Below are 24,050 nucleotides of genomic sequence, written 5' to 3'. Positions count from 1 at the left end.
ACCTCGCTCTGGGCAGCCAGAGTCAAGGCCAGAAAACTTGGAGACTGATCATTAGGCGGAGGAAGAATCAAGATCGATCACGAAAGGCAAATTTCCTAGAACTAAACTTGAAATTTTATAATCAGAATCCGCTCCTAGGAATGTATGCTTCTGGTTCCCTCACACCTCCCACCCTCCTAACAGAGGCTTTAGCGCATTATTTTCCTCCTCACAGCTTTGCCAATTACCAGCTATCTGACCCGGAACCAACGCCCCACTTCTCTGGATCTCAGCTTCCTCATCCTTAAAAGGGAACAGTGCTTCTGCCTATTTATGAAAGGGAATGGAGGAACATTTGCTAGCATTCACTGGGTACTAGCTAAGCATCAAAATCTTTGGGTATACTATCTCACTGAAATCTGCCAGTAATCACAGAAGGCAGATCCTGTGAATATTTCACAGATGACCCCCCTGAGACTCAGAGAAGTGGGGACAGTTGCCATTGGCATGCAGCTAAAAGGTAGGACAGGATGAACTCAACTACATGCTTCTGTGGTACCAAGGCAGAAATATAACCATGATACTTTCCCGGTCTACGTCAAGCACCTGACAGACCCTGGGATGTAGTCGTACTCAACATGTTAGTTCCCTTCCTCACTTCTTCCTCTCTCCTAAACTACAATTATGTATATCTAGAAAGTGAAGTTTACTGAAATAATATCAGTATCTTATATTTATATAGCTTCTTTCCTCTAAGGAGATCATACGACTTAATCTATTTTCTCTACTAATCCCACCAAATCTCTACCTATCATTATGTATTATTTCACTTATTTTACAAGTCCGGAACTAGAAGGCAGCAGGCTGTTACGGCGACGTGCCCACGGTCATAAGGAAGTCACTGCCAAAACCAAATAAAAACCTTGGTCCTCTTCATGTCGACATCGACCTTTATCCTCTCATATGACGCAGCCTCCGTAATGAAGAACAGATCATTCATTTTTTATCTGGAAAACTACCAAACGTAAAATTCAGTAAAGGGCCTCATGACCTTACCACCTTGTCAAAGGAAAGTAAGTATATAAAAAATGAGGGTTGCAGGAGCAGACGGTTTCGGTCCGTCAACTTTCTCTTAGATTATTCCCATTAACCAACATACAATAATATAAAATACAATGTAACAGATCCCCAAGTCTTTGGAAAATTAAGTGAAACTCAACGACCCTTCAAACTTACTTACAACGCACGAGGGCGATCATTAACTCCCGCAGGGCTGTGGAGGTGCACATTACGTTGACTGGATCCTTGAAAGAATAAGACGCACAACCAGGCCACTCTCAGAAGAATCCAAGTCAGCAATGAGCATTTAGCAGCAGAAATTCATAGCATCCACAAAGTTTTAAAGTGGCAGGCCACCGAGAACAATCTCTTCATCTGGTATACGACGAAACTGAAGCTCATGGAGGTGAAGTGACTTTTCCAATATTCCACAGACAAAATAGCAAGAACTAAAAAACAAATCAGCTGACTACTATCCATTCCACTTGCGAGTCTTACGTCCGATGTCCATGAACACACTTAGCACTTTCCAGAATTACCCATCTATAAAGACGTGCAGGATCAAGAACATGTACTCTAGCAACAGAAACACTGAGGATTCGAATCCTGACTGCCACTTACTGGCCATGTGATCTCGGGCAAGTCCCTTAATTTCTTTTGAATTTCAGTGTTTTCATCTGTAAACTGTGGGTAATAGTAATAAATTCCACAGATAAGCTGCAGATGATATAAAGAAGGGACCTGGCCACAGCCTGTGAGCTCCATGAAGACAAACATCGGGTTCAAAATATATCCCCAGCCCCTAGCACAGAGCCTGAGGACACATGATACATTTGTAAAAATTTGCTCCGCAAATTAATGAACTAACCGAGCAAACAGGTTCTGGACTTGAACCCAGATCTACTTGGTTCTTAAACGTTACATTGCTCCCAATTCACACTGCTCCCAATTTCAAAGCATAGCATTAATTCTGATTTACAGAATACTGAGAACACAATGGAATAAGAGAGCTGTTTTCTGGCCATAAAGCAGGAAAAAAGTTCCGTGGACTTTCAGTGTTGGGATTGATTCTTGTTGCTAGCATGGGTACATCACGAGGCTTTAGAATCAACGAAACCTGGGTTTAGGTCCCAGCTTTAGCATAAGCTGAGTGATCTCAGAGATATTACTTTACCTCTCTGAGCCTAAATTTCCATACCTACAATAAATGGGGATTGTGTAAGAAGTGAGGTAATATATGTAAAGAAATACCAGATGATGTGTGACATAAAAAGGCTATTTCCCTTCTAGTTACTTGGAGGCTTTACTCATTCATTACACTTAGGTCTCTGCTCAAATGTCACTTCCTTTCGGGACACCTGGGTGGCTCAGTCAGTTAACTGTCCAATTCTCTTTTTTTTTTAAAGATTTTATTTATTTATTTGACAGAGAGAGAGACAGCCAGTGAGAGAGGGAACACGAGCAGGGGGAGTGGGAGAGGAAGAAGCAGGCTCCCATCAGAGAAGCCCGATGTGGGGCTCGATCCCATAACGCCGGGATCACGCCCTGAGCCGAAGGCAGACGCTTAACCGCTGTGCCACCCAGGCGCCCCTAACTGTCCAATTCTTTATCTCAGTTCAGGTCACTATCTCAGGGTCGTGAGATCAAGCCCCACTTCAGGCTTCGAACTCCACGCTCAGCATGGAGTCCGCTTGAGATTCTCTCTCTCCCTCTCCCTTTGCCCCTCCCCCTGCTCACATGTGCCCTCTCTCTCTAAAATAAATCTTTTTTTTTTTTTATTTTATTTATATGACAGAGAGAGCACAAGTAGGGGGAGCAGCAGAGGGAGAAGGAGAAGCAGGCTTCCCACTGAGCAAGGAGCCTGACGCAGGGCTCGATCCCAGGACCCTGGGATCACGATCTGAGCTGAAGGCAGACGCTTAACCAACTGAGCCACCCAGGTGACCCATAAATGAGTCTTTAAAAAAAATCACTTCCTTTTGAACCTTCCTATCTACAATAAAACCCCCTGGTTCCCTACCCCGCTTATCCCTTTTCATAGTCCGTATCATCACCTGACATTCCATCATGCACTGATTTGTCTGTTTACTGTGCCTACTCGGCTAGAAGATAAGCCCAGGAGGACACCTGCTTTTTGTTGTTTATTTTGTTTACTGCTATGTCTCAGCCACTAGGAAAGTGCCTGGCATGTAGTTAGCGCTTAATCGGTATGTGTTGAATGACTGAATGAATTAATTCAACACTGATTTGGGACCTGCTGTCGGTGAGGCACTGTGCAGGAAGAGGGACTTACAGATAATTAGGCGACGAGATGACAGAAGGAGAAACTACTTCTGACTGCTCTGGAACCTGCGAAGATTCCTGCCTCACCTGGGCCATCACGGTTGACTCCGGATTGTTCTTGTGTCTACTCTGTCCCCCCACATTCTGTTTGTTAGTCCACAGCCAGGGAGACCCCCAAAAAGTCAACATCAGATCGGCTCCCTGTGCTTAAACTCCTCCAGTGGCTTCCCATTTCAATTAGAGGAAAGCCCACACGTCTTCCCACAGCCTGAAAAGCCTCTTCTACCACTTTGTCTCCCACCCTCTCTGAGCTTCAGACACACTGGCTTTCTCGTTCTCAAACATGCCAAGGTCTTGTTATTTTTTTTCTTTTTTAGTTTAAAAATAAACATACATTTTTAGTCACTCAAAACTCTAAGTTCTATTTATATAATTAACAACATTCTGCTCTACTGCCTAAATTTTTCAATAAGCAAGGATTAATATAAAAAAATAACTTTTCAAGGAGCATGGGTTGGAGATCACAAGTGTTGAGGTCTTCTGATTTGGGGCCTTTGTGCTGGCTGTTCACTTTGCCTGAAAAGCTCTTCCCCTAGGCTGGCTCTTCCTCACCATTCAGCTCAGCAAAAATCTTACCTCCTTAAAGAGTCCTCCCAGGCCAAAGTTATCCCTCCACCATCACCCTCATCAAGCTGCTTTATTGGGTTACAGCACCTTTTCCTCACAGCATTTCATTATCTGGATTGACTCTGCTACTTATGTGTCCGACCTTCCCAACCAGAACGTACGCTACGCACAGGCAAGGACTTTGCCGGGTTTATTGCTGCATCTCCAGCCCCTTGTACATAGTAGGCACTCGATAAATATTTCTGAATCAGTAAACTGGATCTCAAAAGATGTTGGGGTTTGCCAGAATAGAGGGTACAGACAAGGTATGCTACCGGCCTAACAGGATCTTGACATGTTGGTTTCCTTCCAAGGACAAGTGCCCCATTCCATCAAAATATGTGAATTTTAACCAAACTTACTTGGGAATGGGTACTCGAATTAGCGTCCCTTCCACTTCTGGGTTCAGATTCATTCCACTTTCTCTTATAGCTTTGATAGCTGCAGCTGTACACTGAAAACCAGATCAAAAGGTAAACAGAATTAGTAAATAATTATTACCAGATGCAAGCCCTCTGTCGATAACTGGCAACCCATCTTGGCAGAACATGGAAACATTTAGTTCTGTTACCAGTAAGATCAGGAAGTTACATTGGTGCAGAGTGCTTTGATCAAGCTGAACAGCAAGCTATGTCCACTCCTGGTACCAGTGTACTGCGGGAGGGGGGAAAAGCAAAGAGAAGGAAAAAAGAAAAAGAAAACAGCTCTGCTTCTTTGAAAAGATTTCAATGGTTTGAGGCAACACAGATCAAAACCACAATAAATCCTCAAGGGAGGGGGGCTGGTCTGTGCAAAGACTGGTGTAAAGACAGATGAAAGATTTTATACATTAAAAATTCCAGTTGACATTTTACACTCAAAATATACCAGTGCCGATTTGGAATGAGTAAATAAATTTAACTCATTCGCATCTACACTCACACCAACCTCACTCAACATTTTGGAATGAACAATGAGTCTCTGCTGGTATGTGCTCTAGGAAAGGCAGTACCGGCTTTGGAGTCAGAAAGATCTCAGTCCAAATCCTAGCTCCGCTAACCATGTGACCCGGGGCAACAATCCTGACCTCTCTGAGTCTCCATGTTGTAATCTGAGACCACAAGGTACCTAGACCTCACAGAGGATTAAATGAGATAACATGAACAATGCAACTGGCTCTGTACCTGGCACACAATGACACCCAGGCAAGGGGCCTTATCATATAAACTTACTATACAAAGGTAAGAATGCACAAATCCTCCAAAAAAGGCTGAGTTGATGTCATCACTCAGCTGATGCGCTACTGTCCTGCTTGACAACCTTCAGGGTCTTCTCTGATACAGTCTTGCTCTTTACTGGGCTAGGTGGCACAAGGGTACATTGATTTTCCCAAGGTCTGGGTCACCACCTCAAGCGACAGTACAACTACACCTGTTATGAAATCCTAAAGGATAAAATCAAGCAGTGTGGAAGAAAGTTCCTTTCATTGGCATGACAACGGAATTCATGAAAAAAGGCCTCTGACATTTTCAAAGAAGTTCAGGTTTGACCAAAGCCAATCTACTTCACTTGGATTCACAGGGCCAATTCTTGGCCTTGAGTTCCTTCTTAGACTTTGTGGTTTAATGAATGGGGTTTACTGCACACCTATTTTACTTTTCTAGGTTTTGTTTTGATTTTTGAGATCGCGCCTAAATAGCTTATCCATTTCATCTTAACGTGACCTTAATTCTACAGGGACATAAGGTGTTACCATAAGGTCAAAAAGACAAACCGGAAGTCCACGTGCCGATGAATCATCCCTTCAGGAGGCTGTACACAGAATATAACAGTGTGACCACTGCTTAAAATAGTACATTCTTAAAATGGTACCTCTTACCAAAGACTACCGGAGCTGGAAGGGATCTCTGACATCATCAAGTACAGTTCCTTCTGTATGTATACAAGGACCCTACACACATATGCAGTCTTCCCTCAGAGCCAAGAGCAAGACAGTGAGGACCTTGCCCACGTACTTTCGGTTACTGGCAGAGTTAGGAGGAGACTCCAGGCACCACAACTCTCCAGCCAATGACATTACTTTGAATTTTCTTCCAGATCTATTAGCTCACTGTACTTAGTAATTAAGGCACGGGGAATTTGATTTTTTTTAAATAAACAAAAATAGGGGTGCCTGGCTGGCTCAGTTGGTGGAACATGCAACTCTTATCTCAGAGTTGTAAATTCGAGCCCCACATTGGGTGCAGAGATTACTTAAAAATAAAATCTTAAAAATAAATAAATAAATAAATAAAGTAGCCAAAAATAATTTGGAATTGGTCTGGTGTATAAAGAAAATGGTCAAGGTAAATAAAAGAGCTGGATAAAGAAATGAAATTTTCCTCCACTTCCAAAGTTAGCAATGAAGGGAGAGTCTCTACTTTGAAGTGGCCTGATCTCAAGTCTCCGAATCCCCCTCTTCTGAAGCTTCTCACCGAATGACCGAGAACTCAGCTGTCAACATTCTGCTGCCACCAACAATCTTTGGCGGTCTGGTCCCCAGTCTTTCCATACAACCTTCCCCCATAGGCACGGGAACACGCACTGCTGCTTCCAAGCCAGGCAGGAGCTACGTCTCAATATGTACATCTTCCCAGTATAATTACAGTGCCAGGTACATGGTAAGAGCTCCGTAAAAGTATGCTGAGTAGGAAGATTAATGAACTGGCTTAGATCTGTTAGAAAAACTCAACTCCTTACTTTTACTTCATGTATCTAACCCCCCCCCCGCAAATTTTATACTATACTTAACTTGTTCTGTCCTTTCATATGCAGAAAAATTGTGAATCTAGAGAGGTTTCATTTGCAAAAACCTATTAAAAGAGGTAGTTCCTCTAAAATATTCTAAATATGTAAATTTCCATTTGATATGGTAGGACAGAAACTCAGGGAATCACAGCTATTTTTCTGACATAACTTCTGAACTACTCATGGTTCAGACAAAAAGGCACATATTTCTACTGCACTTCCATTTCGGCCTGCACTCCCTTCCTGAAGGGATGCTGACCAGTACCCCAGGGCAAATGGGCTGTTCTCAAATAGCAACAGTGACCAACTGGTTGTAGCTGCTCAGAGCACTGTGTGAGAAAGCACGTCGACCCCATCTAGGGTCAGGTAAGAAAGAGTGCCGGGATCATTAGCAGTGTCTGCTACGGCTATTCTTAAGCTAATCTACGTTAAAGGACGAAAGACGGTAAAACTTTCGCAGACAGGTGAACAAGAACTTTGACAATGTGGGTTCAAGTCAACTTTGCTAGGGCCATTTTCATTATCACCCTTCCATTCTCTTTATATCCCAACGAATCCCTCACATGTAAGGTCTATGAAGGCAGGAACTCTGGCTGTCTTAATCAATGAGTTCCCAATACCTCAAATAGAGCCTAATAACTCGCAGAAACTCAATAAATGTTTGTTGAATTACTGTAGGAATGGTGAAAGGAACACAGGCTTTAGTGTCAAACAGACCCGTGTTAAATCTTGACTCTATCCTAATGTGTGAACCTGAGGAAGATATTTAACTTCTCTGAGCCTCATCTGTAAAAAGGAATAAATAATGCTTCATCTTAGAAAAGACCTATGTCGATCACTGAACAAAACAGGAGAAAGTAATGCCTGGCAACATAGTAGACACTCAATACACATTAGCTTTCTTCCTTCCACAAGAGCAAGAGTGGAGCCTGTGGAATTTTTTCTTTTTTTTCATTTGCCTTGTTCAAATCAAGCTGTGGTTTTTACTCCCTTCTTTCCTTTCCCATCATTAACTCTAGCTGCAGGCAAGTTTATGGAAGGCAGCAACTGTGTGTATCATTTATCAAGCAGGACACATGTTAAACAAATGCAACACAGTTTTCTGTCCTCAATGCATTTGAAAAGATTATGCATGTAAATCTGCATCGTGTCACTGAGGCACGACACAGAAATGCTCAGGTTTGGAAAGAAAGCCAACCGCATGTGAAACAGAAAGGAATTACATAAACACAGAGGGGATTAGCTCAGCATTTTGAAGCTATGAACCTGGGTACTCTATGGACAGCTTCTAAACTGGAGGAAGGAAATGTTTAGTTAGAGCTATTTGTTTAATATATACACCAGATGAGATAAAGGAATTCAAAAGACAATGTAACTCACACTTCCTCACTCTGTCCTTGTAAAGTACCTACTGAGATGATTATGAAGGGTTTTCTTTTTTTTTCAAAACTCACAGAATTTCAACTTAGAGAAATGGCAAAGATGCTGTGGTTAAAAACGAAGATATACTCCAACTTCCTAAGAAAAAATTAAGCTGTTAATACCTCCTCCTGCCTCTTAAGATGCTCTGGTGGCCAATCAGGTGCTTCTTCTGCGAATGCCGTTTGCCATTTAATAACAGAAGTGGCTGGCTCTGAAAAGCAATCTGCCTGATGAGGTCTTCAAGCTGTGTAATTAGGAGGCTATTCCCTAAATTGGCCCGCGGTGCCTATGGGATCAGATGAACAAGGGAGAAGGCCTCAGCCATTCAGAGGGAGCCAGAAAGGGAAAGAGTTGACTATTCTCTTTTCGTCCATTTCTCTGCTTCTCAGTAACACCAAGAAAGAGTGCCCTCCTTCCATCAGTCTAATGACAAGTACTCATGCACTTGAGGAAAACTGACAGAGTGCTTCCATGTGCCAGGCACTGTGATAGGTGCTGCACAGAATGAACAAGTTAGATATGTGTCCTACAGCCCAAGCTTACAGTCTAGTAGAGGTGAGATGGAAAATAAAGATGTAAATAAATGCCTAACTGTTAGTGATGAGTGCGATGGAGAAAAAGAAGTGGGCTATGTAAGAGAGGTTAGCTTGGACAAATAATTTAGATTAAGCACATTAGGGAAGGCTTCCCTGAGAAAGTGTCATTTAAGCGGTGATCCAAAATATGAGTAGCAATTAGCCACACAAGTATGTTCCACGCAAAGGGAACAACATATGCAAAGGCCCTGAGGATGCAAAGGGTGTGGTGTGTTTGAGGACTTGAAAGGCCAATGTGCCTAGAGAGGCATACAAGGGCATCAGTGGCATGAGACTACAGAGATTAGAGACAGGCAGGGGCCAGAGCATAATGCAAAGCCTTCTAAGGCCACAATTTTTTTTCTTAAAGCTTACATGAAGTCCCTGATAAATTTAAAGCATGGGAATGACATAATCTATTTTTTTGAAAGTTAACTCTGGCTGCGGTATGGAAAATAGAATGGGGGAGTGGTAACAGCCCCCCCCCAAGTGTGCCCAGAACACTAGTTACAGTAGCCCTCTGATTTGAAACAGTGTTCATAGTAAGGGCTTTCCCTCACTCACATCTCTAACCCACCTGGTCAAATCCAACAGGTTCCACTGTGGTCTCTGGAATAGAACTACCAAAAGAGACCATCGGAATAGGAAGGGACCTCAGATTCCTTTACCTCCTATTAACAGATTAGCAAATGGTCAACTGGGGGGAGAGGTGGGACTGGGTTCCAGGTTCTCCAGGACTCCCAATCCAGGTCAATTCCTACCAGACCAACATGGAAAAGCCCATTTATCTTCCTCAACTAGACTTAAAATCATAGCCTCAAGGTTGCAATGATCTAAGGCAACCCATCTTCACCTTGGAAGCTCTGTGCTCTGTGCAATTCTACAATGACCAGTCCACTTTGAAAGGAATATAAATTCCGGAGGGTCTGCTCCAAATAGTAATGCAAAGGTCACTAACTGGGGACCCATAGGTCAAATCTGGCCCATGAATATGTTCTGTCTCATAGTCTTTAAAAAAAAAAAAAAAAAAGTGAATTAGTTATCAACATTTAACAAAGATCTTACATAAAAATTTGAGTTACTGGCTTCTTCTAGAAATAAAAACCTTAATATCTGGTACCACTGATGACCAGGTCTACATGTCTGCCTGGCAACAATGCACAGGAGCTGGGCACAGGCTCTGCCACTTACCCCAGCCCCTTCCATTTGGCTAAGTGCCAGTCACTGCATTGCCACTGTTGTTTTTCTTAGATGGAGCCTGTTTCAGTATTCAAATTTCTTGCCTGGCCTTTTAGTGTTTGAGTTCAACAGAAAAGGAATTTAGAAACAGGAAGAGAGCTTTTCCTTAAATCCTTATGTTCCCTTTATTCCTTCTCTCTTGTGTCATCCCAAGCTGTAGGAAATACTTCCTCCTGACCTGACCCAGCCTCCTCCATTCCAAAAGAGACCATGAAGAAGAATCCTCTTTGGCAAAGCCACCTCACCTCTGGGAAGCTGGCCATATTCACCAAAATCAGCTGTGGCGACTTCATAGAGATCTGGCCAATCTGGTTTAAAGCAAGCTTCCCATCAGCGGTTACCACAGTGATATGATCAAGGGATCCTAGAAGAAAAGTCACAGGGTTTTAGAATTCAGAAGGACTTTAACAGCCCCACATCTAAGTGCCCACCTAATTCAGATTCAACTAATATTCCGAGATCCCTTATCAACGGAGGAGCAGCAGTGTCACATGATGGAAAGAGCTTGGAAATGTTGACAGAATGAGGACATCCTTACGATCCATCAGGGTGGCCAACTATAAATGGCTCTTTCTGAGACACAAAGAGAAAGGTGGGGAGGGGTCCTCTTAGACAAACTGGGTGTTGTCCCAGCAAGCTGTTGTTAGAATAATGCAGTACTTTACTACGGCCCAAAGATCCGATTAGAAGTATTCAACCAGATTCAATATCGTCGCAAGATAGGAGGTTGTTGATACCACTGGCTTCAATCTAGAAGAGTCCAGGATGTATAATGGTAAAAGTCTCCATGACTCTGAAGACCAATGATCTGGGTTCAAATACCAACTCTGCCATCTCCTGATTGTGTGACCCTGGGCAGATCCCCTCAACCTTTTGGCACCTGCTTCCTGATCTCTAAATGGGGCATAAAAATTGTACTTCTCTCATAGGGTTGTTATGAGGATTCAGTGAAAGAGTTTCTGGAAAGCACTTGTAACTGTCCTGGCATATAAAAGGGCCCAATAAATGTTAAATTATTTCTTGACTTTCTCCTAAGTTTTAACCAAACTAACCTACTTCCAATTTCTCTAATACAATCTGTTCTCTCTTGCCTCAGGACTTTGAGTATATATCTTTCTTTCTATTGAGAATGCCCTTCTCTGCTCAGATAACTCCTGCTCATTCTTTATCATTCAGCTATAATAGCATCCAATCTCAGAAATCTTAACTGACCTTCTAGACCAGATTAAAACACCCTTATGAGCTCCCAAGGACCCTATACACTATAATAATCAGTATTTGCTGAACATTTCCTATGAGCAAGACATTGTACTTAATGCTTTCTAGAATTTCTTTGCTTTCATTATCCCAATAACACTATGAAATAGTTCCACTACTTTATAGATGAGGAAACTGAGGAGCAAACAGTAACCTGCCCAAGGTCACAACAACTCTTAATAATGGAGTCTAGTCTGGCTAACTCCGAAGGCATGGTCTTCACCACTCTGCTCTGCTACGTGGTCTTGTCCATGTTGGTTTACTTGTCTATCCCTTCACATTAGGCTCTAGGCTCTTGGAAAGTGGAAACAATGTCTTTCTCTCTGTATCTAACAGCACCTATTAATCAGCACAGCATAAGTGCTCAATAATGTTTTGGTGACTACATGGGTGTGCAGATGGACAAATGAATGGAAGAGGGCAAGAACAAACACATGGGTAAATCTGTACTTTAGACAACTAATAAAAGCAATCAACTACCTTGGAGATAGAAATTGCTGGTAGACGGATGGAGGTGTGAAAGGAAAAGTGCCTGCTGGCTCAGATAGTAATGAAAGAGGATATGGAAGAATCTGGCATGCAAAACACTGGCTAAGTTCAGTTTCACCCAGTCTCTTCATGGCCCCAAGTTCTATGGAGAACGTTACACAAACATAACCCTGAAGAGAAGGAGGCAAAGAGGAAATACCAACGGGAGGCCTTTTGAAAATGGATCTTAACTCAGCCTTCCTGATTTGCCATAAGATCCTTTGCCACAGAAGTTGCAACACGGGCTTTTCAGTATGCAATTGTGGTGGTTCCCGTTCCCTAAATCTGTATCGACATAATGCATCAAATCCTTTTCCCTCAATCTGTCCCCAGCGAGAATCTCCCTCAGCCTCATTCCTGCCCCTCATTTTCTTAGAGGTTAACATTTAACAAATTACACTCCCAGCCTCTTTCCAGGCCCATCATCTTTTTAAGTTCAACAAGAGTGGAGCTTGCTGGCTAATTTTAAGTATCACATTTCTCCCTGAGCTCCTCTCAAACTGCTCTCTGGTTTCGGCTGCAGAATGTTAACAGGCCAGAAAGCACAGGGGAGACAAAGCACTTTATCAGTTTCATACCTAAAATAATAAGCAAGTTTAAAATAAACAGTTGGGAGAGATTGAATGGCACGCTCTACTGTCAGCAAAGGCAGAAATGCCCCAGTCCAAAGGTTGACAAATGACGGAATGGTCTTCTGATTTCACATAGGATCTCGTCTCCCTGAACTCAGTATATTTCTGCTGGTGTTTATAAATGGAGCTGTATATTTTTCACTTGGTTTTCTTAAGAACAAGTTCACGAAATATTTTCTAGTTTCCTTAGGAACGATCCCAACCAAGATGTGAGTGGGAGCAGCCCAAGCTCCCAGAGATACCTTCAGAGAGAGTCCCAGGCTTGACTCTAGGATGATGACAATTTCCAAAAGGCCAATTTAACAGCAATTGGATTTTTCCTGCCTGCCTGCACCATTAGCTGACAACTCACTTCTTCCATCACATCTGCAAACAGTTCTCCTAGACAGTTCTGACATTTCCCACTTAGAAAAGCCACTTTCAGGAAGTTATTAACCCAAACGGAATCTTCCTGGTCAAGCTCAGGGGTACAGAAATGCCTCAGATGGACAGGTCTGCAGCCACTTGGTTCCCAGTAAGGGGTAAGAATGGCCAAATAGGACAAATTGCAAAAAGCAGACCAAAGATGTCAGTTACTGTGAGATTGTATACCTAGAAGTGTTATATAATATAACCTTAATAAAACTCCCATGGTTTGAGAGTGCAATTCCATGAGAGCAAAGACCATGCCTGTTTTTTGTTCACCACTCTGTACCAGCACAATACTTAGCTCATAGTAGACAAATATTTGCTGAACGGATGAATAAAGTAGTGTTAACTATGAGCCAGGCACTGTGCTCCAACCATTCCGTATATGACCTCATGTGTTTTAACACCCACCCCAAAGCTATAAAGTAGGAATTAGACAAGGAAACTGAGGACCAGAAAAGTAAAGTAACTGCCCATGGTCACCAGTTAGTAACAAACTGGGACTGAAACACAGCTCTGCCAAAGCCATGACCTTTCCACTATGCCCCTCTCCAAAACACTGGTTCAGCCACTAACCTGGTGAGGTCCTTATATTGACAGTTTTATTGAAATTATCTTTGAGAGCTTCCATCACAGACTTCATTTCTTCATCCACTTCTTCCAAGCTGATTATATCCTCAACCAAGGCAGCATTAAGATTCACTCTGGTTTGGACTTGTCCTTTCCCTTTGGCTAGGAAGTCAACAATCAGTGAATAAAAGAGCAGCAGCATAAACAGAGACCATAAGCAATTAGTGAAGAAGTGCCATTAAGTGCAGAGAAAAATGCCAACTGCTAAAAAGTAGTACATTATCAGTGCCCTAAAAAAGAGCCTACACTGACTGTCCACTAGGTACCCAGCATTGTGCTAATCACTTTCTGACATACTAGTGAAGGCACAGGCTTTATAATGAAACACCTCAGGTGAAAATCCTGGCTATGATGCATACCAGTTTTATGACTTTGGGCAAGTTACTCCACTCTTCTGAGTATCAGGTTCCTTGCCTGTAAAACAGGGATAATACCTATATTGCCAAGGTTGCTATGATACAAATTAAGTAATTCAATTATCTAAAAGAACATTATCCATAAATGAATTCCTTATTTTTTAGAAAAATAAACAGAAGATGAGAAAGGTAAAGTGACTTGGCTAATGTCACAAGGTCATGAAATAGTAAAGCCAAGATTTGGTCCTGGATCTGCCTAAGTTTAAACCCATGAACTTTTCATTAGATTGTCTCCGAAAAATCTAACTGGAGACACAGGAAATACATTAATTCATTTTAAAATGAATACTAAGACAGGATATGCAAAGTACCTGATAGCTGGGACAGACAAAACAAACAACAGTAGTTAACAAACATTAACCACCACCAGTGGTAATAATAATGGCTTGTATTTCAGAGAATCAACAGTAGTGGGAACTGAGTAATATTCGATTTTATGCCTAAGCCACCATGGTGATTTTTCAGATACATTTTATATATATATAGATCACTTCCATGAGTACAACAAATATTTCTGCCTTTCTTCATGGAAGGTGGGTGAAGGGAAAAAAGAATAAAAATATTAAGTAATACTATCCTACATTTGTTAACTATTCAACAAATATCTATTGAGAGTCATTCATAACAAATTGTATTGAACATCTACAGTGAACTAAATCCTGTGATATCTATACAGCACATTATAATTTGCAATGCAATTTAAAGTACATTCTCCTATTAGAGAGTCAGAGCAGCTCTCGGAGTTAGGAAGAACAGAGATTATTATTGTCCCCCTTGTACAGGGAGATGAGAAATCTACAGCACAAATTATTTAAATGTTTTCCCCCAAGTACCAACTAATAAGCAGCAGAGTGAGTTTTTAAAAACATGTATTTGCTTTTGTCACCACCATGCTTGAAACTTTATTGCTCTTAAGTTAACAGAATAATGGCTTAGAATTTTCAGAACTGATGAAAGATGAGGACCTTCAGATTCAGAAATACAGGTTCCAAACAAAGGATAATAAAAGTATATTCACACCTAGACATCCTGTGAATGCAGAAAACCAAGGACAAAGAGATCTTGAAAACAGCCTGAGATAAAAGACAAGTGATCCATAAAGGATCAAAATTCAGAATAACAGCATACTTTCAAAGAACAACAAGAGGAGCTAGAAACAATGGAAATAGTATCTGCAACTTCAGATTTTTTTGAACTAAGAATGCATGTTAAAAATTTTAAGTTATTCCCACCAATATTAGGATGGATAATACAAATGAAATAGGATACAGCCATGAGAAAGAAAGATCTACAACTGCATAGAAGAAAATGATTCTCACAAACATAACGATGAGCAGAGGCTAGACACCAGAACACAGACTGGGCAGCACAGAGCCAGATATAAGAATATACAGTACAAGAGACAAAACGAATCCACTTATTCGAAGTCAGAATAACAGTTACCTGCAAGGAGTAAAAGATAGAAAGTTACTAGAAGGGAGCATAAAGGGGACTTTTGACATGCTGGGAATGTTCTAGTTCTTGATCGGGTGCTGATTACACAAGTGTTTTCAGTTCGTGAAAATTATCAAGCTGTTTTCTATGACAGCTGCACTTTTCTATAGGTGTTTTTTAATATCTATAGTATCTATATCTATAAATATCTAGAAATTAAGGGTAACTACTAAAACAATAAGAAATAAGATGTAAAACTTCTGAATCAGCAAAGATGAAAAGAGAGAAATAAAGAAATTTAATTAATTCAATAGAAAGGAGGGAAAAAAGAAAAGAAGAAAAGCATGATAAAGTACAAAATAAAATAATAGATACACAAATACCCAGTAATCACAATAAATATAAACAGACCAAGAAAATCACATAAAAGTTAGAGATTCTCAGAACTTTTTAAATCTAGTCATATACAATACATAAGAGGTTTTACAAAAACATGAAATTACAGAAATTTTAATGTATAGGATTGGAAACATTATAACCCTGGAGAATATTAAACAAAAGAAGGCTGTGCGATTATATTAATATCAAAAAAATAGATTTTAAGACAAAATGCATTATTAGAAAAAATGAAGACCATTTCATAATGACAGTAAAAACAATTCACCAGAAAGATATTACAATTCTGAACTTAAATATACCCCATAACATAGCCTCAAAATTGGCAGAATTAAAAGGAGAAACTGATGAATCTACAATCATACGACATCCAAAATACCTTTCTTCATAACTGATAAACTGAGCAAATTAAAAAAAAAATAGAAAATTTGATCAATAAAATTAGCCAACTCAATCTAATGGTCATATATACAATCCTGTACCCAGCAATAAAAGAATACAAATTCTTCTCAAGCACACTTGGACCTTTATACAAAATGACCATGTTCTAAACCACGAAGCAAATCTCAATAAATATCAGACTCTGTATCATATAGGACACATTCTCTGATCACAGTAGGATTAAGCTAACTCTCCAAAATACATACATTTGAAAAATTTTTAAGACTTCCAAAGAAAATGACAATAAAAATACCACATATCTAAAACTTCTAGGAGACACCTAGCTAGAAAGGAGACACCTAGATGTTTTAGATATGTGGTATTTTTACTGTCTTTTCCTAAATATTTTAAATTTTCATTATGTGTTTCTGTAGTCCATGAGCTATTTGGCAGTGTTTAAAATTTTCAAACGTATGTTTTTTGGAGAGTTGGCACGGGTTGTGATGAGCACTGGGTGTTATATGCAACTAATGAATCCCTGAACACTGCATCAAAAACTAATGATACAGCGGCCAGCTGAACATAAAATAAAATAAAATAAATAAAAATAAAATAAAAAGAAATTTATAGTTGTACATGCATATAAGAAAAGAACAAAGGTTGAGAATTAATGAACTGTTCAGTTGAAAGGATAGAAAAAGAAGGACATGGGAGAAAATAAACAATAAAGGGCAGACATCAATAAAACTAAGAAAAGAGAGATCACCAAAATTAAAGGCTCTTTTTTGTAAGGCTTATGAAACTGACAAACTTCTGTCAAGGATAATTGAGGGGAAAAAAGGAAAGTAGACAAATCAATAATATTAAGAAAGAAAAGAAGGAGACAGTTACCAAAACATTAAAGATTTTAATGATCTTAATAGACTACTATGGACAACTTTATGCCAACAACTTTGAAAACTTAGAAATAATGAAAAACTTGCTAAAAACATTTAATTTACTAAAACTAACTCCAGAAAAAAGAGAAAATCTAAGCAGCATCATAATCATTAAAGAAATTGAATCTATGATTTAAAGTCTGTCCACATACAATACCAGGTCTAGATGATTTCACAGGCACATTCTAACAATCATGTAAAGAACCAATTAATCCTGATGTTATCAGACCACCCCACTGAGAGAGACAGAGATGAACTCCCCAACTCACATTATGAGACTAATATGGTCTTGATACCAAAACCAGACAAGGATAATGTTAGAAAATTATGCCCATCAATATCAGAGAGTTACATTAAGGCTAATCTCACGTAAAAGTATAGACTCAAAAACCCTAAGTTAATATTAGCAAACCAAATCCAACAACGTACATATAGATTACGTATCAAGCGATGTATGTACAAATTATGTACCAAAAGCAAGCAGGGCTCATACCAAAAATGTAAAAGTGGTTTAACATCAGAAAAAGCTACTGATGTTGTCACCCCATTAACAGATTACAAAATTTAAAAAACAGATGATCAACTCAATAAATGCAGTAAGAGCATTTGATAAAAACTTAATACTCATTCAAATAAAAAATTCTTAACAAAACAGGAACAGAAGATATTTGCTTAAAAGAGAGACTACAGAAAAAATATGCAAACGTTAATTCCTGATGTTAACGTATGAGAAGTGTTCCCGATAAAGTCAGAAACATAATAAGGATGCCTACTATCATCAGTCACGTTTATTCAAATTATATTAGAGTTCTTAGCTAATGCAGTTGGGGGGAGGGGGGAAGGGAAGAAGAGAAAGAAAAGGTATATGGATTAGAAAGGGAAAAACAAAGCTATCATTATTTAAGATATTATAATTACCTAGAAAATCCAAAAGAATACACAAACAATAGCTCTAACAAAAGATTTCAAGGTTGCAAAACACAAGACTGGAGGAGAATAACCAAAAGTGTTCCTGTTCACCAGCAACCAAACAGAACACATAATTTTTAAAAGATACAAATTTAAAACAACAAATCTTCCATAAGATAATATAATAGATGTAATCATGACCTTAAGGTAGGGAAATTTTTCTCAAATAGGAGGGAAAAAAAGCACTATCTATAAAGGAAAAGATTGATAAATTGGACTACATTAAAATTAAAAACTTCTGTTCATCAGAAAACCATTAAAAGAGTGAGAAGGCAAGCGTCTTACCAATACGTACATATGACAGAAGTCTTATCTTTACAGGATATTACAACTCCTACAAATCAATTTTTTTAATGGCCACAAGACTGGAAAGAGGATAAAGAGCCAATAAGCAAATGTAAAGGTGCTTGCCATCATTTACCCATCAAGAAATTATAAATTAAAACCACAGCGAGATATAACTGCACAGCCATCAGAACAGCAAGAAATGAAAAGACTGACTGTGCATCAAGTGTTCACAAGCATGTGGAGCAAAGAGAAAGCTAAAACATTTCTGGTAGGAGTGGACACCGGCATGACCATTTTGGAGAACTGTACATACAGAAACTGAAGGTACACATCCTCAAAGACGGAGATCCCCTCTCTTGGTTTATGTACACCAACAGAAAGGTATTCATATGGGCACCAAAATCCAGGTACAGGCATGTTCATAGTAGCATGATTTATTTTAGTTCAAAACTGGAAGCAACCCAAATGCCCATCAACTACAGAAAGCATACACAAGTTGTGGCAGAAGCATTTCGCTAGGTACCATAAAGGAAGAAAAATGCACCAACAACTACTATCGGCAACCACATGGACAAACCTCACCAACAGATTGTTAGGAAAGGAAGCCAGGCACAGAAGAAGCCATACTGAGTTCACAAAGGGCAAATCTAATCTACAGTGCTAAAATCAATAACATGGGTTATCTCTTGAAGGGTGACAACGGAAAGGGACATGCGGGAAGCTTCCAGAGTGTGGGTGATGGTTACAAGGCTGGATTCACTTGATCAGAATTCTCTGAACTGGAACCACTTACAAGTATGTACTTCCCTGCATATATGTTATAACTCAAAAAATTACTTTAAAAATATATGTATGTGACCAAAATAATCATATCCCAAGAATAAACCTGATTAAAGAAATGTATAAAATCTTTATGGAGGAAAACTCACAATATGATTATAAATTTCATATACAAGAGCAAAAGGCTGGAAAGAAGAAAATGAAAAAGTGTGTGCATACGGTGAAGGGAAAGATTTGTACCACCAGATTCAAGATATTGTGACAGTGATTCAGGAATTTAGAAAGGAATTTAGTGTTGGGAGAGGTAAGCAATTCAACAAAATTAAGAGCTCAGAAATAAAATACATAAAAAGCAACTTGACATGCTACAGCAGAGTAAAGAATGGGCTAATGATATTGACACAACTTATTACCCATCATAAAAAAGAAACCTAAAGAAACTTAAAACTAGATTCCCAACCTCACAATATATTCAGGAATAAATTCCATATGGATTAAAAACCCATGAAAAGTAAAAATATTTAAAATATTTAGAAGAAAATACAGAAGAATACCTTTAGGACCTTGGATAGGTAAGGATTTGTTAAATAAGACACAAAAAGTACAAATGATAAGGAAAAGGACTAAAAAATATCACCATATCAAAACTTAAGCTCAACAAAAGGTATCACTAAGTAAAAAACAAAGCAGACAGCTGTAGCACATACAATCAACAAAGGACTCACGTTCCTTACAGAAAGAATCCAATAAACCTAAAAGAAAACGTCAAGCAACCGACTTCTCAAAGAGGCAATCAAAAAAGATAAAAACTGAATAGCCAATTAAACTGGAAAAGATGTTGCTTACGTGCTGTAGCCAATGTGTGTGATGCTGGGCGTATCAGGACCCCCCCACCCCTCCCACCCTGTGTCCAGTTCTGCCACTAACTGGATGTAACCAGGGACAAACATCTTACATTGGCACCTCGGCTTCCTCATTTGTAAATAGTAAGATCTGTGCTTCACCAGATAACTAAAAACATTTCTTCACTGGATAATTCTAATTCTTGCACTGGATAGTTATGAAGATCCATTTATTAAATATGTGAATTAAAAAAAAAATTAGTGCAACATACAGATTAAAAGTTGTTGCCGTTATCACTATTAACAGAATGTAAGTCTTCTAACATGTGTTAATGCTCTTTCAGCAACTTGTTCATTTTCCTATTAATAGAAAAGGGAAGGTCCATACGAAATGATAAAAGGAAAGCCAGTAGAAAAAATACTCCGCAGCATATTTCCAGCACCATCCTTGGAATGGACGCCCTGACCAACCACTGCCAAAAGCAGGTGTGCTTGACAATTTTCTGTCTGTCACTCCTTCCTTCATTCAACATTTTTTGATACATACTACATGTCAGGCCCTGTTAGGTACTAAACAAGATACAGACCCTAGCCTCATAAAGTCCGGCATAGAAGACATTTAACAAACAATAATTAATCTTACAATTAATTGATTAATTAATGAGTGCTGTGCTAAGGATGTCAGAGGTAAAATAACCGTGCATATGAGTGCACGTAACGAGGGACCTGACCCAGTCTAAGAGGTCAGAGAGGGCTTCCATGAGGAAGCGCCATTTAAGCTGAGACCTGCGGTATATCAAAGTCTCATTCTTGGATGACACAAACCATTAAGATCATCCATCTAAATCCACGGCTCTAATACCTCTTCACCCAACAAACTTCTGGTTTTAATTTTACTTCCAACTAGGTCTTGCTATAGGGAGAAAACATGTTGATCTCTGCCACAAAGAGTCTGATTTGCTTGGCACTTACATCTCTAATTCTAAAACTAGAAGAAGGAATTCAGACATTTTCTAAGCAGTGGTAACACAGGTGGCAGCATGGTAATGAGCAAACAGACCCTCAGTTCTACCACTGTCTCTGTCACTATATCTTTTAAGCTGATCAACTGAACTGTCTGAGACGCCATCTCGTCATTCTTCCATGAAGGGAGAAATTCAGTAACTCTCTGAGATCCCTTCCAGCTATGAGAGTTCGAGGGCTAAATATAAGAAAGCAGTGAGGAGGTCATACATCTCTACCTTTGGCTTTCTTGGTAGCAAAATGACGGACTGGTACAGCTGGAGAGGCCATGGATTGCCCACGGTCATTTTGTCTTCCACTCACTGTCTTCAGCGTCCCTTCTGAAACAGGTCTGGTCCAGGCTGCAAGGGAGTTACAAAAGGCAGGGGGGACCAAGCGGAAGCACCTTAAACCCAAGGCCATGACTGAAGACGATCTTGTGAACATTCACTAAAAAGAGTAAGACAAAAAGGAGATCTAAGTAAAACAGACTGTATTACAACTTCAGAAAATAATTTGTACCAATTATCAAGCAACCCCTGCACACTGAGCTATGTGCTAGGCAATTTAAACGATTATCTCCTCCCAACAGCCATCGAAGGAAATATGATTAGCCCCATATTACAGGATGAAGAGATCGAGGCTCACAGATTTAAGTAACTTGCTCACAGTGTGTAAGACTCCAAATCGCCAGGCTCTTTCTACTGTACCAAGTGCCTCTTAGAGTACGCAGGGAACATAAAGTAAGTAAACGTGCAGCAGCCTAAATCTTTAATGATGCTAATTAAACCCTTACATGAGAAAAGGCAAAAAATCTTGATAAAGTTATACTATAAAGAGGGAGGGCAGAGCACTGAAAGAGGACTTTAAACTAAATTTAAAAAAAATCATTTCAACAGGCATAAAATGACTGGAAAATTCACACGACAGCATTTAATTAAAATTTTCTTTGGTTCCTTATGCACTGATTACCAATTAGAACGCACTTTACTTTAATGTGAGTCTGAAGCACAGTTGAGGTTTGAGGTCTTCCATGTTACAGAACTGAAGCTCTGGAAAATGCCACCCTCCTCTGTGTTAGCACAAGTTACACACTATACATCTGAGGTCTGACCATGAAAAGATGCTAGCATCTAGCTGATGTACAGCTAGCATCTGCCAGGAATCTGGCGATCACTCAGTTAAAACCAAGAACGATTCTCATCAAATACCTGGAAGCTACTATCTTTGAAAAGCCATCCTACACATCATTTAAAAAAAAAAAAAGAAAGAAAGAAAATTCCATACTAAAATGTTGATGCAGCAGGGCTAAATCAGAGCATGTGCTCTGTAGCCAGAGAGACTTGGAGTCCAATCCCAGCGCCACCACTGACTAAATGCCCCTGAGCATCTCTGCCCCTCGATTTCCTCAACTGTAAAATAGGGATAATTATAGTTATTTCTTAGAGTGGGGAACAATAAATGAGTTTATGCAGGCAAAATAATTGGCATAGTGCCCAGTGGATAGCAAGAGCACCAAAAAAGGCTATCTGTTGAGAGCTATCGCCTTCCATTTCAAAAAGACCTCCACGTGACGGCCAGACACGATAAAGAAATCTTGTGTGTCGTTACGAATGTACCAGATAGCCTAGTCAGTCAGATCTGCATGTACATTTCAACTTTGGGCGGTTCGCTCCACCAATCTGGGCATCACTTTCCTCATCTCCAAAAAGAGAAAAATACTTCTGATCTTAAAATGAAATAGTAAGTGTATGGAAAACACCCAGCGCAGTGCCAGGGATATGGTATCTGCTCAATAAATGCTAGCTATCATTATTATTTCTTGAAAGAAAAGTAAATGAGTAGAGCAAAGGCAAATAATTTCTCCTGATGGAATTCTTTTTTTCCCCTGATGGAATTTTTAATAGCAAGGAATGCTAGATGTCAGTGACTAGTATATGAAGTCAGTAAACACTAATCTGGATTAAAAAATTAAGTATCTTTTCCTCCTCTTCAATTATTATCAATAGCTACTATTAATTGAAGCCAGGCCCAGGCTGCTTGCTTTACCTGTCCATATTTCCCTTAATCCTCCCAATAATGCCACAAAGAAAGTATAATAATCTCCATTTTACAGATGTAGAAACTGAGGTTCAAAGACACTGTCACTGTCCAAGGGCATGGAACTAATAGCTTTGCCCTATTTCGGCAAAACCGTTCAGAAAATCTGGCTCTAAGTGAGGTTTCTATATCTAGATTTTTCTAATATAGCCAATGCCTAACCCACACTTATATCCAAATATGGCTGTATAATAATGTGGTTTTTTTAATTTTTATTTTTTTAATCTACTGGGTCTCAATTTGGCTGCTCCATTTAAGAAGGTTTCCCGGTGTTCCTGTTGCAGGTCATAATACCAATCCACAAAGCAACAGGAAATCAAAATGGGTTAGAAATAAACAACCTTTGACAGAAAATGCAGCACCCAAAAGCAGATCCAGTACATGTGAACCGGAAGACAACTCTATAAATAAACCACATTGCTGAAATGTTTTAGGCGTAGATTTTAACTGCACAGAAGTCAGGAAATTTCAAAGTGGAAGTTCAATAAAGGCAGTCTCCTGGGCCCTTTACCTTAAGGACATTCATATTAACAGTTCAGCACAGAAGAATTAAAGTCGAGGAAAGGAGCTGTCACAGGAGCCCAAGTATTATCCAACAAAATTAACCTACACTCAGAAAAAAAATGTGTCAGGAAGTACCTGGGCTTTGGACATGGGGGTGAGCTGGAATCCCACAAGTCTGGGATTTACTCAGTGACTTTGGGTGGATCTTTTTGCCTGAGCTAGTTTGCCAACCATTTTTACCATGGTGATACTTATGAGCCTTTAAAATGATAATTATAACAATAATAATGAAACAATTGCCAACAGTTACAGAGTTACAACTATGTGTCAGAAACAATTCTAAGTGCTACACGACATACATTAACTCATTTGAGCCTCATGATATCAACATGAAATAAGTACTATAAGTATACCCATTCTATGGATGAAGAAATAATGGCACAGATAAATAATTTGCCCAAGATTAGATTTCAGGTAATCTAGCTCCAGACTCTGTGCTCTTAACCACTACACTATACTATTATATACATGAAACACTCAGAGCAATTACTGACAT

General features: G+C 39.5%; 1 protein-coding gene across 5 annotated transcripts in view; it reads right to left on the bottom strand.

Annotated features, from left to right (window-relative positions):
• Positions 1-24,050, bottom strand: part of MRRF (mitochondrial ribosome recycling factor) — a 52,794-nt gene that overhangs the window by 26,682 nt on the left and 2,062 nt on the right. For 3 of the 5 annotated variants that reach the window (XR_005835240.1, XM_008698809.2, XM_008698808.2), the window contains exons 2-5: positions 21,130-21,340; positions 13,391-13,546; positions 10,235-10,353; positions 4,350-4,441 (exon numbers count right to left, since the gene is read on the bottom strand). Coding sequence is in view for 4 of the 5 variants with exons in the window: in XM_008698809.2 (XP_008697031.1) it covers positions 4,350-4,441; positions 10,235-10,353; positions 13,391-13,546; positions 21,130-21,337 (575 nt within the window). In the remaining variant the exon portion in view is untranslated. Of the gene's footprint in view, positions 1-1,260; positions 1,488-4,349; positions 4,442-10,234; positions 10,354-13,390; positions 13,547-21,129; positions 21,341-24,050 lie in introns of those variants that run through there. The other 2 variants (XM_008698810.2, XM_040631840.1) reach the window with 2 other exon arrangements.

This window comes from Ursus maritimus, unplaced genomic scaffold (assembly GCF_017311325.1).
Source record: "Ursus maritimus isolate PB19 unplaced genomic scaffold, ASM1731132v1 scaffold_17, whole genome shotgun sequence".
Classification (NCBI taxonomy): domain Eukaryota; kingdom Metazoa; phylum Chordata; class Mammalia; order Carnivora; family Ursidae; genus Ursus; species Ursus maritimus.
This window is presented reverse-complemented; position numbering and strand designations above follow the sequence as displayed.